General features: G+C 38.2%; 1 protein-coding gene across 4 annotated transcripts in view; it reads right to left on the bottom strand.

Annotated features, from left to right (window-relative positions):
• flt1 (fms related receptor tyrosine kinase 1) overlaps positions 1-14,067 on the bottom strand; it is a 38,488-nt gene extending 24,421 nt beyond the window's left edge. For 2 of the 4 annotated variants that reach the window (XM_067434413.1, XM_067434412.1), the window contains exons 1-7: positions 13,771-14,034; positions 9,915-10,011; positions 9,160-9,371; positions 8,058-8,182; positions 3,416-3,578; positions 3,186-3,322; positions 221-392 (exon numbers count right to left, since the gene is read on the bottom strand). In XM_067434413.1, the coding sequence (XP_067290514.1) occupies positions 221-392; positions 3,186-3,322; positions 3,416-3,578; positions 8,058-8,182; positions 9,160-9,371; positions 9,915-10,011; positions 13,771-13,828 (964 nt within the window). In that variant the 5' untranslated portion in view covers positions 13,829-14,034. Of the gene's footprint in view, positions 1-220; positions 393-3,185; positions 3,323-3,415; positions 3,579-8,057; positions 8,183-9,159; positions 9,372-9,914; positions 10,012-13,770 lie in introns of all 4 variants that reach the window. The other 2 variants (XM_067434410.1, XM_067434411.1) reach the window with 2 other exon arrangements.

The following is a 14,067-nucleotide window of genomic DNA, read 5'->3' as shown; positions in this document are numbered from 1 at the left end:
CAGACAGACAGTAAAGTAGGACAATCAGAAATATACATTGTGGATGACTGAGAGGTAGAAAGCTGTAAACAGTGAATTTGAATCCATTTGAGAGAAAGCACAAAAGTTGGGGGAAAAACATTTCAGCAGTTTGGTATGGTTTATAGTATAAATCTAAAACTTGCAACTGTTTCAGAGTAAATTTGAAACCAGCAGCATGGGGACTGATTCAAAAACTCACCATAGACAATAACCGTGGTATTTGTGTCTCGTTTGGATGGACCACTTGTCACATGACATTTGTAGAGTCCTCTGTCTGCTTTGCTCAGGCTGGGGATGGTGAGAACACTGTAGAACAGCATGTTGCTTCTGCTCCTGGATATGCGTCTGCTAATAGTGGCCGATCCATTAGCCTGAAATATAAACAAGCAGAGAAAATTGTGTCACAAATGCTAATTTTGTTCCGAACAAGAAAAAATACAAACATGGTTTTCAGAGGAAATGAAGGCTACAGAAGAGCTGCACGTTATTGGCCATTTTAAAACACTTCATTTTAAAAGGTAATGTCTATAAAACAATGCCTCCAGTCCCAGTTCCACAGACTGTAATTCAACAATATTCTAGTTGCCAAAAATAAATTATTTGTATTAAATATTTCTTTACAAATAATTTATTTTAGCAAAATGATGGTAACACTTTAGTTTAGGGTCCAGTTCACACTATTATCTAGTTACGGTACTTATTAGAATGCATATTTCTAGGATATTGGCTGTTTATTAGTACTTATAAAGCACAAATGACTTATTCTGCACAACCATATTATACAATTCCTTAATCCTACCAATACCTAAACTACCTTACTAACTATTAATAAGCTGTAATTAAGAGTTTATTGAGCCAAAAGTAGTTAATAGTGAGAATTGGACCCTAAACTAAAGTGTGACCAAAATGATTCATTTGTAAATTAAAGGTACACTATGTTAGACTGGGTAAACCCAGCCTGATCTGATTTGATTTCGCCTACAAATCAATCTGGAAACCTGTACATTCACTTCTACTGCTTCTGTTACAATCATGACTGGCTTATCCACCTGGCGCGCTATCTGGTCTAAAGCGCACGGCGCAAGTGCACTTAGGGCGTGTCCGAATACACTTTTGCTAGTTTATTGGTAAATGGGCATGGTCTAAAAGGGATGCCCCTAATGGGTGTGTTTTGGGTGTAACATGCAATAAATCAATTAGAGTCTCATCTCCCATTCCCTTTATAAGCCAGTTGCGCTTGCACCATTGTGGATTCGCTATTTACATGGCGGAATATAAACACCCTCAACCTGACGAGTCAGTTTAAATACACGTGTATTGCCACGATTGGGTAATTCTGATACATGCAATTACTATCCATTATGACATTTTTTTCTTCATGTACACAATAATAATCTTTTATATTGTAATCCTTTTATTTTTACTATTTAAAATTGTTTCTGTACTGCTGCGCGTCCCTGTGTGTGTAATAAGCAGAGTGTACGCGTGTTGTACTAATGTGCCCTTTAAAAAACACAAAAAATACTGCGCTATTGAGTTTAGACCAGGTTTTTGTTGGTCAATGGCGCAGTCTATTTCAGTTGCCTCAAAATAGCAACACGGCAACAATGCGCCTGAACACACCATAGACTGTAAAAAAAATGGACGTAGTGTCTGTGACGTCACCCATAGGATTCCGATAAGCCGTCCTGAAGCTTAAAGTATGGGTGAGCTGGGCATTGCCATCTTGCGAGTGAGTCATCGCGTGTCACTCCCGGATAACAGAAAATGGGCAAAAAGGCGGGATGTGGGCGGAGCTTATGTAACGCAATGACTATAGACGGCGGATAAATGGCTATCCACCTGTCACTCATAGTAACCACACTCTTGATTATGCAGAACTTTATGGCTTTATATAATGTAAACAAATGAGTTATAAAAAATAAAAAAACACCCCCCTCACAGTTGTCATGAAGGTCAAAATTAGCCGTATAGGCCAAAACCACAATTTGTACCAGGCTGTAAACATGTTTTTTTCTGCTGTAAAATTGGGAATTTTAACATAGGGCTTAATGAGATTCTGCTCCCATCTGGAGTCTGTCTCTAGTGGCCAGTTGAGGAATTGCAGTTTACATTACTTCCGTATTGGCTTCAAGAGAGATTGCGGGAGGTTGCCGCTTGGAACACACCAGCACGCCAATGGATGCACAAATTAAAGGTACAATATGTTAGACTGGGTAAACCCAGCCTGATCTGATTTCGCCTTGCATTTGCATTCGCCTTGCAAAATGCATATGCTATTTAAACAACATGGCGCAGGATGTGAAAATGATAACTGCGATGAAACAAAAACACTTGCGTAGCAGGCGACTTAAAGGGATGGTTCACCCAAAAATGAAAATTCTGTCATCCTTTACTCATCCTCAAGTTGTTCCAAACCTGTATTAATTTCTTTCTTCCACTGAACACAAAGAAAGTTTAAAAAAAAAAAGAAACAAAAAGAGATAGATATAGAAAGATATTTTGTAACCAAGCAGATCTCAGCAGCCATTGACTACCATAGTATTTTCCCCCCACAATGGAAGTCAATGGCTGCAGAGATCTGCTTGACCAAAGAGATGTATACAGGTTTGGAACAACTTGAGGGTGGCTAAATGATGACATCTTTTTAATTTTTGGGTGAACTATCGCTTTAAGCAAAAGTCTAAGGGAATATTAAACAAGCTCATTGAAACAAGCGTTTTCTGTAAAGCTGCTTTGAAACAATATTCAAGTTTGAGTTCAAGTTTATTTGTAAAGCGCTTTCACAATACACATTGTTTCAAACCAGCTTAACAGAGAACGCTTCTTTCAATGAGCTTGTTTAATATTCCCTATATTAAACAAGCTCATTGAAACAAAAGTTTTCTGTAAAGCTGCATTGAAACAATATGTATTGTGAAAGCTCTTTACAAATAAACTTGAACTGAATGTAACAAAACTTTTTCATATCGGTGTTTGCTGTTGAAATAGTCCTTTTAGTAGTGATGCATCAAGGTGAATTCATTCACTTTAAAAAGCCATCTCCAGCTCATGTATATAAACTGACCCCAACAGAATCTTACAGATTCTGATTATACTAACTGCAGTTTGGTTTTAGAAACAGCAGTTCATAAAGCAAAAAAGCATATTGGGTAAAAACCCACCTTTTGTGGGTATGTCCATGTAATGGACACCCTGGAGTTCCATTCAGCTGTAACGGTGCAGTTCAGTGCTAACATCTCGCCCTGTAACGTGTGGACCAAACCCGTGCTGTTTAAATACACATCCAGGATTTTATTTACTGCAAAAGGAAGGAAAATAGCACAATGTTTGAACATCAAAATTTGGTTCACCAATTAGTTAATGCAAAAAAACCTAAAAACTAAGCTCTTACCTGGCCTGTGAGTCAAGAACTTGTTACTGTATTTGACACCATTGATGAGAGTCTCACAGGAAAACAACCCAATGTAGAATAATGTTGGACTACGGATAGTGAAGCCTTGCCTGCTGCTCCAGATGATGGTTCTATAATCAGGAGCTAACACGTGGAAAGGAAACTGAAAATGTAAGAAAAGTCCTTATTAAACAACAACAGCAGCTACACCACAAGGTTTTGCATTTCTTTTCTCTAAAATGTTCCATTGGTGGGGATTTTAAAAGCAGACTTGCACTTTCAGTTTAAATCTCATTTGGCCAGCACACACAAGGACTCTAATGGGTTCAACAGTGCACCGTCCTTCAGAAATTCTTGGAGAGCGGTGTTATGATTTTGTTTACTTCCATGTTCAATGGAGGAAATGTTTACAGGCTTAGATGTGACACTGTGGAAGTGACCTGCCCTTTCTCAGGGGATCAGGTGAATGCTTTCCTCTCAGTGTGAGCTGCTCAAAATCAGCTTGTTTCTAGGAAACACTACTGCATTAGGTAAGGCATTAGGTAAGCCCGTTACTCAGGTGTGGAACAACCAGCGTTTCTTCAAATATGAGCATTTTTGACCTTGCAGACTTTTAGAAAAGCTATTTTAAAACAAAAATGTCCAAATAGTGGACATACAATTCTGTCACTTCCGCCACATCCCAAATTATGTATTGTGTTGTGTAACAGCAATCAGTGGCGGAAATGACAGTGGTAGAAATGAAATGGAGTAAAGTGCTCGACTCCTTTATCTTGTCAAGGCGAATTTCATAGCTAGCATTTCATGCATCCTAAATACAACCAAATTACATAATAATTGAAAGATTTTTGCATAATTTGTCAAAATGGCAGCTTGATTGGTAGCTGCGTAAAATTACGACTTTATGACCAATACGCTTTATTATGCATGACAGACAAATAGTTGGTGATGTCACTTTGTAAAGCAAGACTACGTGCCTGCGCACACACGCATTCTTTTACTACAGTGCACTCGAGCCAAACACACATGCCTATAGACACAAATGGCATAATCTATACTTTTTTGTCCAATTTTCACTGTAATGCCAATTTTAGAATGTTGTCCTCTGATATAAAGTCCCTTTTTATTTAATTTAAGAAAATGTCAAAAGGGTTTGAAAACATATCATCCTTGTCTGTTGTAAGGAACCTTTCTTCATGATGATAAAATGTTTAAGTGTTGATTTGTGTCGTTTTTATAAACACTTGTAATGATGTCTGTACCCCCCCCCCCCCAACTTACTGTTAGTATCTATATCCTTTCATTTGCAAAAAGACAAGAAAAAGAATATAGACTATACAAGTAATGGCTTACGCATGTGCATAACATCACTGTTTTTCACAGATTCGCATTTTGTAGTTTACACGGAGATGGTAAGGATGTCGTTTTGCACTTTGAAACCCATTTTCCACAAAATGCAGTTGTCGTGTAAATGAACGACCAAAACGCATAAAGTCTTCTGTTTTTACTTGAAAACAGTGTCATGTAAATGGCCCCTTAGTTATCCAACTTCTCACTAACATCCCTCCCTCCGTTCAGCGCGTAAGAGGGAGAGCGAGGATGTGAAAACGTGACTCCAGTCCATCTCCTCTTATCCTGTTACTACAGGATATAGACATCATGGCTAGGCCCTCAGGTCAGCTTCTTGAAGGGCCCCGCTGGCTACTTTCACAGCTTCAGCGAGAGCACGGCCGCCTATGTATTGTTCCTTGCGCGAGAGGTGCAAGATTAAAGATACATTGCCAAGTGCAAAATCCTCTCAGGAAAAAAACACTCTACTAGTGTGTGACAGTCCAACTTTGAGAAGGGTGGAGAGAACTCGTATTTATAGCACGATTACCTTTTGTATATCTGTGCGCAGGGTCAGAAGGACATAAACAAAGCAAACAGAAATGAAATGTGGTGCTTTTTTGAGCAAGGAGGGAGGATAGGGATGTCATATCGCTAGCATATCCTAAAACAGTTTCCATCCTGGATGTGAGGAGCCAAAGGCAGCGTGAGGGGAACTGGTCAACTTGTTCTTTTCCGTTTCCCCTTCTCATCTGAAATTCATCCTGAAACACTTAAGTCCTTTTTATACCCTCTCGAGACCATATTTGGGCTCATCCTATGTCTCTAGAGATGCAGTAGTGCATCTAATCATTTCATTAATGCACAGCAAGCCATCTTTTTAATCAGTTGGTAAAGCTTTAATCCTCAAATGACTGTCAGTGCCAGCAGCTGTGGAAGACATCAGTCTGCCTGAGGGTCTCTCGGCGTCCTTGGCTGCGTGCGGTGCCAACAAGTAAAGGAAGCGGTGGGCGCCGCTCACTTTGAGTGTCGGCTTAAAGTATCCATGTCACGCGGATCCAAAAAGACTTCTTTACATCCCCTCCACATGCCCGCACAAACACACTTACATCCGAACTAGCACAAACAGATGCATGCTTGCCCTTATAACCTGGAGTGATTTTGAGATAAGGACGAGAAGACCACTTATTTGTGAATGAGAACGAGAGGATGAACTCTATGACTATGTGTGGTAGTGGAAGCCATAGACAAAAACAGGGATTGCAGTGAGTTCAGCAGTACTTGACAACAATGATCGATTCAGCGATTCATCACACATCAATTTGCTTCAACACTGCACAGGAGAGACTTTTGGCTCAGTACAGCAACAGAACTAAACACCCAGAGAAAGCATGCACTCAACGCATGCGATTACTGTAGTGGTTTTGAATCACTTTTATACTGTTAAAAAAGTCTCAAGTGGGGGCCCTTGAATATTTCCTTATAGAGGCAAAATGTTGAGAACCTTCAGTATATATTTTAATGCAGTTTTTAATAATTTCCCCAGGTAAACTAAGAGCTGAATGCTGAACGCTGAAGAACCACACTGGGCTAAACAGGTTCTTTATACGGTAACGGTGCTATATAGCACCTTAGCCAGCCCAAAGAACTGCTGAAGAACCAATTAAAAAAAAAAAAATGCCAGTGCCTATGAAAAAGCTGTTACTGAGTTTTCACATAGTGATAAAACATGATACTAAATAAGTTTAGAGTTCGCAGTTTTATTTTTTGTAACTCCTCTGTCCTTGCTGCGCACTCAGCTGGTGTATCTGTCGAGCACTTGAGTAAACACAGTTAATAAAATGCCCATCCTTAGACAGTATGACAATTCTGACAAAACAACCAAGAGGCAATTCCTGAAAGCCAAATTAAATGCTAAACGAGCAAAAAGCAAAATGAGCAAAAATGAAAGAAGTTTCTATTTCTCTGGACAGCACACCGACTGTAAATTCTCATTGGTCAATTATCCTGCCTTAAATATCAAATATCTTCTGATATGACTGTGTGATTATCTCACATTTTGACGAGCCTGCGTTTATTAAATGACTGAAAAGGTTAATAAGATTGACACTAACCATTTTCCTATCCAGAAAATAAAAACCGATGAAGGGATAAATCATGAAAGCTATTTTGCAAATAAATGGATTTAAATGGATACATTTTGTTCTAAGCAGTAATGGGTTTCTAGTAGACTGGGTAAACCCAGCCTGATCTGATTTGATTTCCCCCTGGAACTCAGTCTGGAAACCAGTACATTCACTTCTAATGCTTCTGTTACACTTTTGGGGGAACCAATCGCAGACTGGCTTATCCACCTATATTGGCAGGCTTAACACAGTTGATGGATAGATAAACAATGGGTCGTTGCCCGTTGATCACACCTCTTGTAGTTTGATTGGTTGAAGGACTATCCAGTTGCGTTCAGAGTCATTTGAATAATGCCAGTTGATGCATTAGGCTCTTGTGCAGTAGAAAATACAGAGCAGACTCCCCAGACAAATGTTCAATCTTAAATTGAGCTTGGTCTGGTGATAGCCAGACAAGGTTTTTTACCTCTTTGGATTACCCTGCCCACAGTCACATCTCCTTGGTCAATAATCTTGCTAGCCTGACAAGCCAGACCCACATCAAAAAGTTTGGTCTGGAAACTCACCATTGACAGGGCTCAATCCAAGGGGCGGATAAACAGTTGTCTTTCAAACTCCCTCTGCACGCAATTGGATAGCGCTACAACCAACCAGAGCAACGAAGGTGAAGCGGAGCTAGTTGATAGATTAAACTTTTGCTGTATCCGGTCGGCAAAACTCAGAACACATCTTCCCTTCTTAAGAATGACTTCAGTGCCGTTCTTTGTTCTTTTCTCAGAGAAAAGCTCCAACTCCAAGTCTTTCAGAGTCGCTGCCATAGCCGATTTGAAAGACCGCCGTTTGCCAGCTACTGTGTTAACTATTAGCACGCAAGCACAACTCTGCCGTCATTATGTTAAGCCCCGCCCATCAACTCTATTCACAATGTGATTGGCCTGACCAGGGTTTGGTTTTTTCAGCTCAGAAGTGTATTGCGAGTTGCTAGACGATACTCGCGGCAGATTAGATTTGCTGCCACTAGGGTGTGTCTAGATTTCTAGGCTATAATCTTGCATATGAAACATGCAATATCTTTTGATTGCCTCACATGTTTTGTTTAGTGCCGACCGAGAGATTACTTACTGGAAAGAGTGAAGGCTGATGTGTCTTATGAAATGATCTGTTTAACTCACAGTTGAGACACTCACCTTGACCAATGAGACATTGGCGTCTGGGCGTGTGACTCGGCAGGGGAAGACCAGTGGCTCTCCCTCCTTCATGTACACCACATCTGGGATCTCCGACTGCATCTTCACAAATGGCCGCTGGCTGTCTGAAACACCAATGCTGAGGTCAGGAACAAACAGACACCACATATAAACAGTAGACGTTGACAACGATCTAGAGTCAGCAACAAATACAGAGAGATTGCCCGCTTGTTATCAAACGCTCTCTCTCTCTGTTGTTTTCTTAGTTGCACTTTCGCCTCAGTTGCAATATTCTTGTGGCAATGAAAGGCTTTGGGTGTTGCTCGCCCCATTGTTCGGTGCTCTGCTGTTATTAAAGGAACGGAAAAAAGTATCTGAACATTTTAACAAAAGTACCCCAAGGACTGCTGGATGCTTCCTTGTCGTGCTTTGATTCAATATAAAGGACGAAGGGTGAGGCTAAATGGACATGGCCGCAAGAGCGATTGATGGTCCTCAGGGGCCTTGTTGGCTAACCGGGGGCCGCACCTAGTGACCTGGGGCACCCCTTAGCCTTCCTTAATGCCTGACCAGGGAGGATCCGTGCCTCTTCTGCCCCGGAATGCCCTCAAGGTGCCCACTCCCATGCACAGACACGCATCCTAACAAACATACACAAGACATCGCATCCTCTATCCTCGTCTCCAAGTGTCCCTCCCCCCAGAGCAGCACAGGATACGGACAGCCGGGCTGAGGGAGATAGATAAGGCCGGGTACCCTGGGAAAGGCTGCCCAAGAGCTGAGCCTTTCAACAGCTGGGGCTATTTCTGTCCCCTCGAGGTAGCACGTAAATGAAAGTTATAGTTTAAATATAGTCAAAAGTAAGGGAGGACAGCCTACGGTTTGAGCAAAAACAAAAAAATGCCAGTGTGAAACCGTGCCAGACACTCACTTAGTCGGATATGTTGCCTCGAGAGAAAAATGGTGTTTAGGTATTATTTGCTTCCTAAGACTTCCTGTTTGGCTTTAAGCAACAGAAATGGTCAGCGAGATGGTCAAGCTATTGAACAGTGGCTGGAGAGAGAGGGTTTAAGGGTTTGAGCGTTCACCTGAAGCGTCTTACCTGTGATGTAGACATACACCGAGGCCTGTTTGCGCTGCTTTTGGCGGTACCTGCAGCGGTAAGAGCCAGTGTGTTGGGCTAAAGCAGGACTGAGTGTCAGACGGCTACAGTACTGGTTTGTTTTTCTCCCGCATCGTGTCTCCTCTATCTGGGTGCCGTGGTAGACTTTTGGAACGCCCGATGGCAAAACCCACTGAAGTTCCCACCGTCCCCTGAAACATCAAATTTGGGTTATAGAAGCAACTTTAAACCTTACTGATCAAGAGCATCATGTCACCACCTCTGTGATCAACATATAATGGGGCCCAAAAGTCTGAGACCACTAGTTGTATTATGCATTTTACTTATTAAAATCATTACTTTTTCTTGGTTTGGTATTTAGTTTTAATAAAAGATCTTGCTTTTTTTTTAATGACAGCACGCGAAAAGCAAGTTTGTGTAAAAACCGATGAACATGATTTGAAAGAGTCTTGTGCATAAGAATTTCTGAACTTTTGTACAAAGGGCTCTGTTTATTTCAAGGTTTAAATCAAATTATGAATCATAGATCTTCAGTGTGCTCTCAGGTTTTTGGAACCCACTGAAATTGGTTCATTCTCAACATTTATGCTTCTCACACTAAACTTTTACTTAGTAGCTTTAGTCTTGACCAAAATCAGTATAAAATGTTAATCATAAAGCTGTATGTTACTAATCTAAAACGTCATCATCATCCTCCTCTTTTAAACCGTGAGATTGTGTGACACATCACTCACCTGCAGTTTAGCTGAAGTGTCTGATTTCTTTCTATAATAAGCTGCTTCTCAGTAACATCCAACACTGGAGAACTGAACCTCCCTTTTGTGTCTGTGTCTTTCAGATAGAAAACACAAAGGCATGTAAGAGGCTGCTGAATAAGAAGTTGTGACATTGACCACATTAGGTGATAAAAATGATAGTCTATGCAGGACTTACACAACATCCATGCCATTGATCAAACTATAGCTTTAAAGCTACATAGAAACAGACCCTTGATTCCTGCAAATACTTGTAGAGTTATATTTTAGGATGTACAGTCCAGGGGCATTTTTTGAGCATTGTACAGGTTTATAAGGATCTTTACAAAGCAAAGTTTATACTTCAAATATAAAGGGGCCTAATTGGAATAAACCAGCAGAAAACATCACATCAGTGTTATATATATATATATATATATATATATATATATATATATATATATATATATATATATATATATATATATATATATATATATATATATATATATACAAACTATTAATGGTTCCAGTTCACCTTTCTTTTTACTGTTGGTAAGTAAATAAATAAAAAAATAGGTAAATATCAGAGTTTATAATATCAATATTATTTTAGTTCTTTATTTTGTGGCAGACACAATTCTACATCTATTACAGAATAATTAAGGTTTCAAAAATACATTTACACTTTGCATTCGGTTATTTTCCAAGGTTCTTATTTTAAAATCTTATTTTAAAAATGCAATTTTAAACACTTTAAATGTCTCGTTTAAATGATTTATTTTTACTTCTAAATTTTCAAACCATAATATGAATATAGGCCTATAACATGCATTTAGTTTTATTTATCTGAATAATAAGACATTGAAGGTCAGGACGCCCAACTGAACATAAAACGAACGTAGGCCTAATGACTGAACTCAATAATTGTACATACCTATTTAAAATGATTTAGGCTACCATATCCACGTGATGCTATGACATTTATAGCCTATTTAATATGCAAAATCACGTGTTTTGTATAGGCTAACACATTTTTAGATAGAAAAAACCTGCTCATTGTGGGTTAAGATGGCCCATAATTCAACATGATTCTAAACATCTGGTCTCGATGTGCAGACGTGTCCTTTACAATACGAACCGCTCTCACCATTGTTTATCGCTTTTAAAAACGTATAGCATAATTTCCTTTCTATTATTCACACGCTTTGCGCTGGCAATTCACGTCTATAGGCTTCATTAAATGCTATTGTAGCTAGTTAGACCGATGAAAAAAGGAAATAGGAGTCAAGCACTTTTTCCCACAGCGAATCCCGCATGGAATTCAAACAGACTCGTTATCAGCCGGTCCACACGCTGAGGTTCCGTTTCAGAAACCCTCAACAAGCGTCGCGCACTAATGACAGGACGAAAACCTGCCAATTTCAACAAACTTTACACGTCATGTTTGAATAAACGCTAATGAACCGGAGTAAACAGGTTAAAGTTTAAAGAGCGGAGCAAGTAAGAGAGTAAAACTAAATACATTTGACCTAAGTCAGTGTATATCCGAAGAACACATGTTGACTTTTGCATGCATTTGAAAATAACTTTAATTATTGTTCGAAAATGATAGGAAACGATTCTATCAACGCTACGCTTTTAATTCTTCCGTCTTTTATTTTCAAGAATATAAAGAAATCTATTTAAGACTTTGTAAAATTGTTTGCAAACTATTAGCTAAACAATTAAAATGTGCTTTAGCCTAAATGATTAAAGGTAGAACTAAACCGGGTTTTAGATGAAGTTACACTGACATTTATTTTCTTAGTTCTTCAGAAACAATTATGACCCTGCTTTTTATTGATCTCCAAGAACCGTGAATTTAATAAGGAAAATTGTTTTTGTTGAACCCATAAGATTGGCAAAGTAGCACCTTTAATTTGAATAGCCTAATAACCCATATAGAATCTATTATTATGCATTAATGCATTTATTAATTTAGTTTGGTTAATTTTATTGGGCAAGTGAACTTGTTTTATTAGCCTATGCATTTTAGGATTCTTTCTAAAATCCGATATTCTATTTCATTTTTAAATAGTCATAACTGTATGCTCGCAAAAAGGACATGCTTAAAACACATGTTTAGCCATTAATCAAATTCAGTTTTCCATCCTGTGATGCGAGCTGTGAGTTGTTGACCAATAAAGCCGTGATAATCACGCACTGCGGACAGTACATCGCTTCACCCCCTGCTTCCTCCCCGTGGGTCTGTTTTAGCTATAACACTCTGATTAGCGCAGGTTCCTGCCTCACGGTGGTCATGACCCCGAAGTCATTTATATTAGAACTAACATTTCACAAAGTCATCAGGCTCAGGAAATAACGCCCTCTCTGATTCAACCGGGGCCAAACATTGAAGACGGATGCCAAGTAAGTGCAGAGAGGTCCTTACTATCAAAACAACTTGTCCTGTTATGGCAGGCCGTATTGGCATTTATTTCTTAAAACTAACTATTGTGTATTTTTATAGGCTTTTAGTAGTATTATTTTATTATTAGTAGTAGTAGGAGTAATTATACTTTATGTCTTGAACATTTTATCTCCTTTTTATAATGGTATCTTCATATCTTCAATGGTTCATATTCATCTATTGTGCACATGCATTATTTTGTAGTATTATCTGTGGCTTCTTGCTTTTCTTTGCACTGGAGACTTTTGAGAGAAATGACTTATAATTTCATATTATATGCATGTGTAGGCTATAAGCACACTTGGCAATAAAGCCAAGCTTTATTTAAAGCCAAAAGCCAAAGCTCTAATTCTAATCCAATAGACACACTATAGTGTCTTTTCAACTTAGGTTAGTTAAGATTGGACATTATTACCAAATCATAAAATACTACTTCATAATCCAAGTAACTATTTCATTTTTCTTAAAACAATATATATATATATATATATATATATATATATATATATATATATATATATATATATATATATATATATATATATATATATATATATATATATATATATAGGGCTGTCAAACCATTAATCACATCCAAAATAAAAGTTTGTTTTTACATAATATATGTGTGTGGTGTATAATTATTATGTAGCCTATATTTGAACACACACACGTATATATTTATGAAATATTTGCATGTATATACTGTACATTTTTTATATATATATTTCATAATTTCATAACTGTATACGTGCATGTTTATTTATATATAAATAATAATTATACATAGTACACACGTCTTATGTAAACACTAACTTTTTTTGGACGTGATTAATCGGTTGACAACACTAATATATATATATATATATATATATATATATATATATATATATATATATATATATATATATATATATCCTATTTGGATCAGTTTCAGATATCAACTATTTAATTTAGACTAGTCGGTTGGTTAGTATGATTAATTGTATAGATCCTAGTCTGATACCAGTTGGATTAATTAGTAATTAAAAAACGTTATTATAAGTTATAAATGTTAGCCCGGCTTGCCATCGTCCAAAGCACTAATCGCAGATTGGATTTAGCGCGTAATTTTTCTCTTTTGCCGTACGCATAATTACCAGTTAGGCAAAAAAATAAAAGAAAAAAGAAAAAAAAAGAAAACATATCGAACAAGTTAGTACATGCATGATGTCTTCTCTTAAGGTTTCACGAAACAGAAATGATGCTCTAGTACTAAGGAAAGCCACAGACTCACATCCACGCGCATTCCCAAACTGCTATTCATCCTTTCGCTTTGGTGGAACATGAAACAAACGTGCGTATTTGAAAACGTGAAAATAAATATATAGCGTTTAATACGAATGAAAATTGATAAAAACTTACCTTTTGTTAGAACACGCCCTGACAGTCCAAAGATCATCAAAAATAATATATAGAACATTCTCTTGGTCTTGTTTGAGGTCCTTTGCTTGGAGATGAACACCTGGAAACACTGCAGCTTCAATACTCCAGAGAATCAATTCACCTTACAACACCAAACTCCGCTTTCACATGAACTTCAATCAACTGTATTGTCCGGAGTACGAACTCTTGAAGCAGGAGCCATGCATGAATTCCAGTTAAACTCTTGCCCACTATGACCGCGGGCTGGGATTTATTCATTTCCCACTGCCACTGGAG

The sequence above is a fragment of the Pseudorasbora parva genome, chromosome 24 (assembly GCF_024679245.1).
Source record: "Pseudorasbora parva isolate DD20220531a chromosome 24, ASM2467924v1, whole genome shotgun sequence".
Taxonomy (NCBI): Eukaryota; Metazoa; Chordata; class Actinopteri; order Cypriniformes; family Gobionidae; genus Pseudorasbora; species Pseudorasbora parva.
The sequence above is the reverse complement of the archived record's forward strand: the minus strand, read 5'-3'. Positions and strand labels throughout refer to the sequence as shown.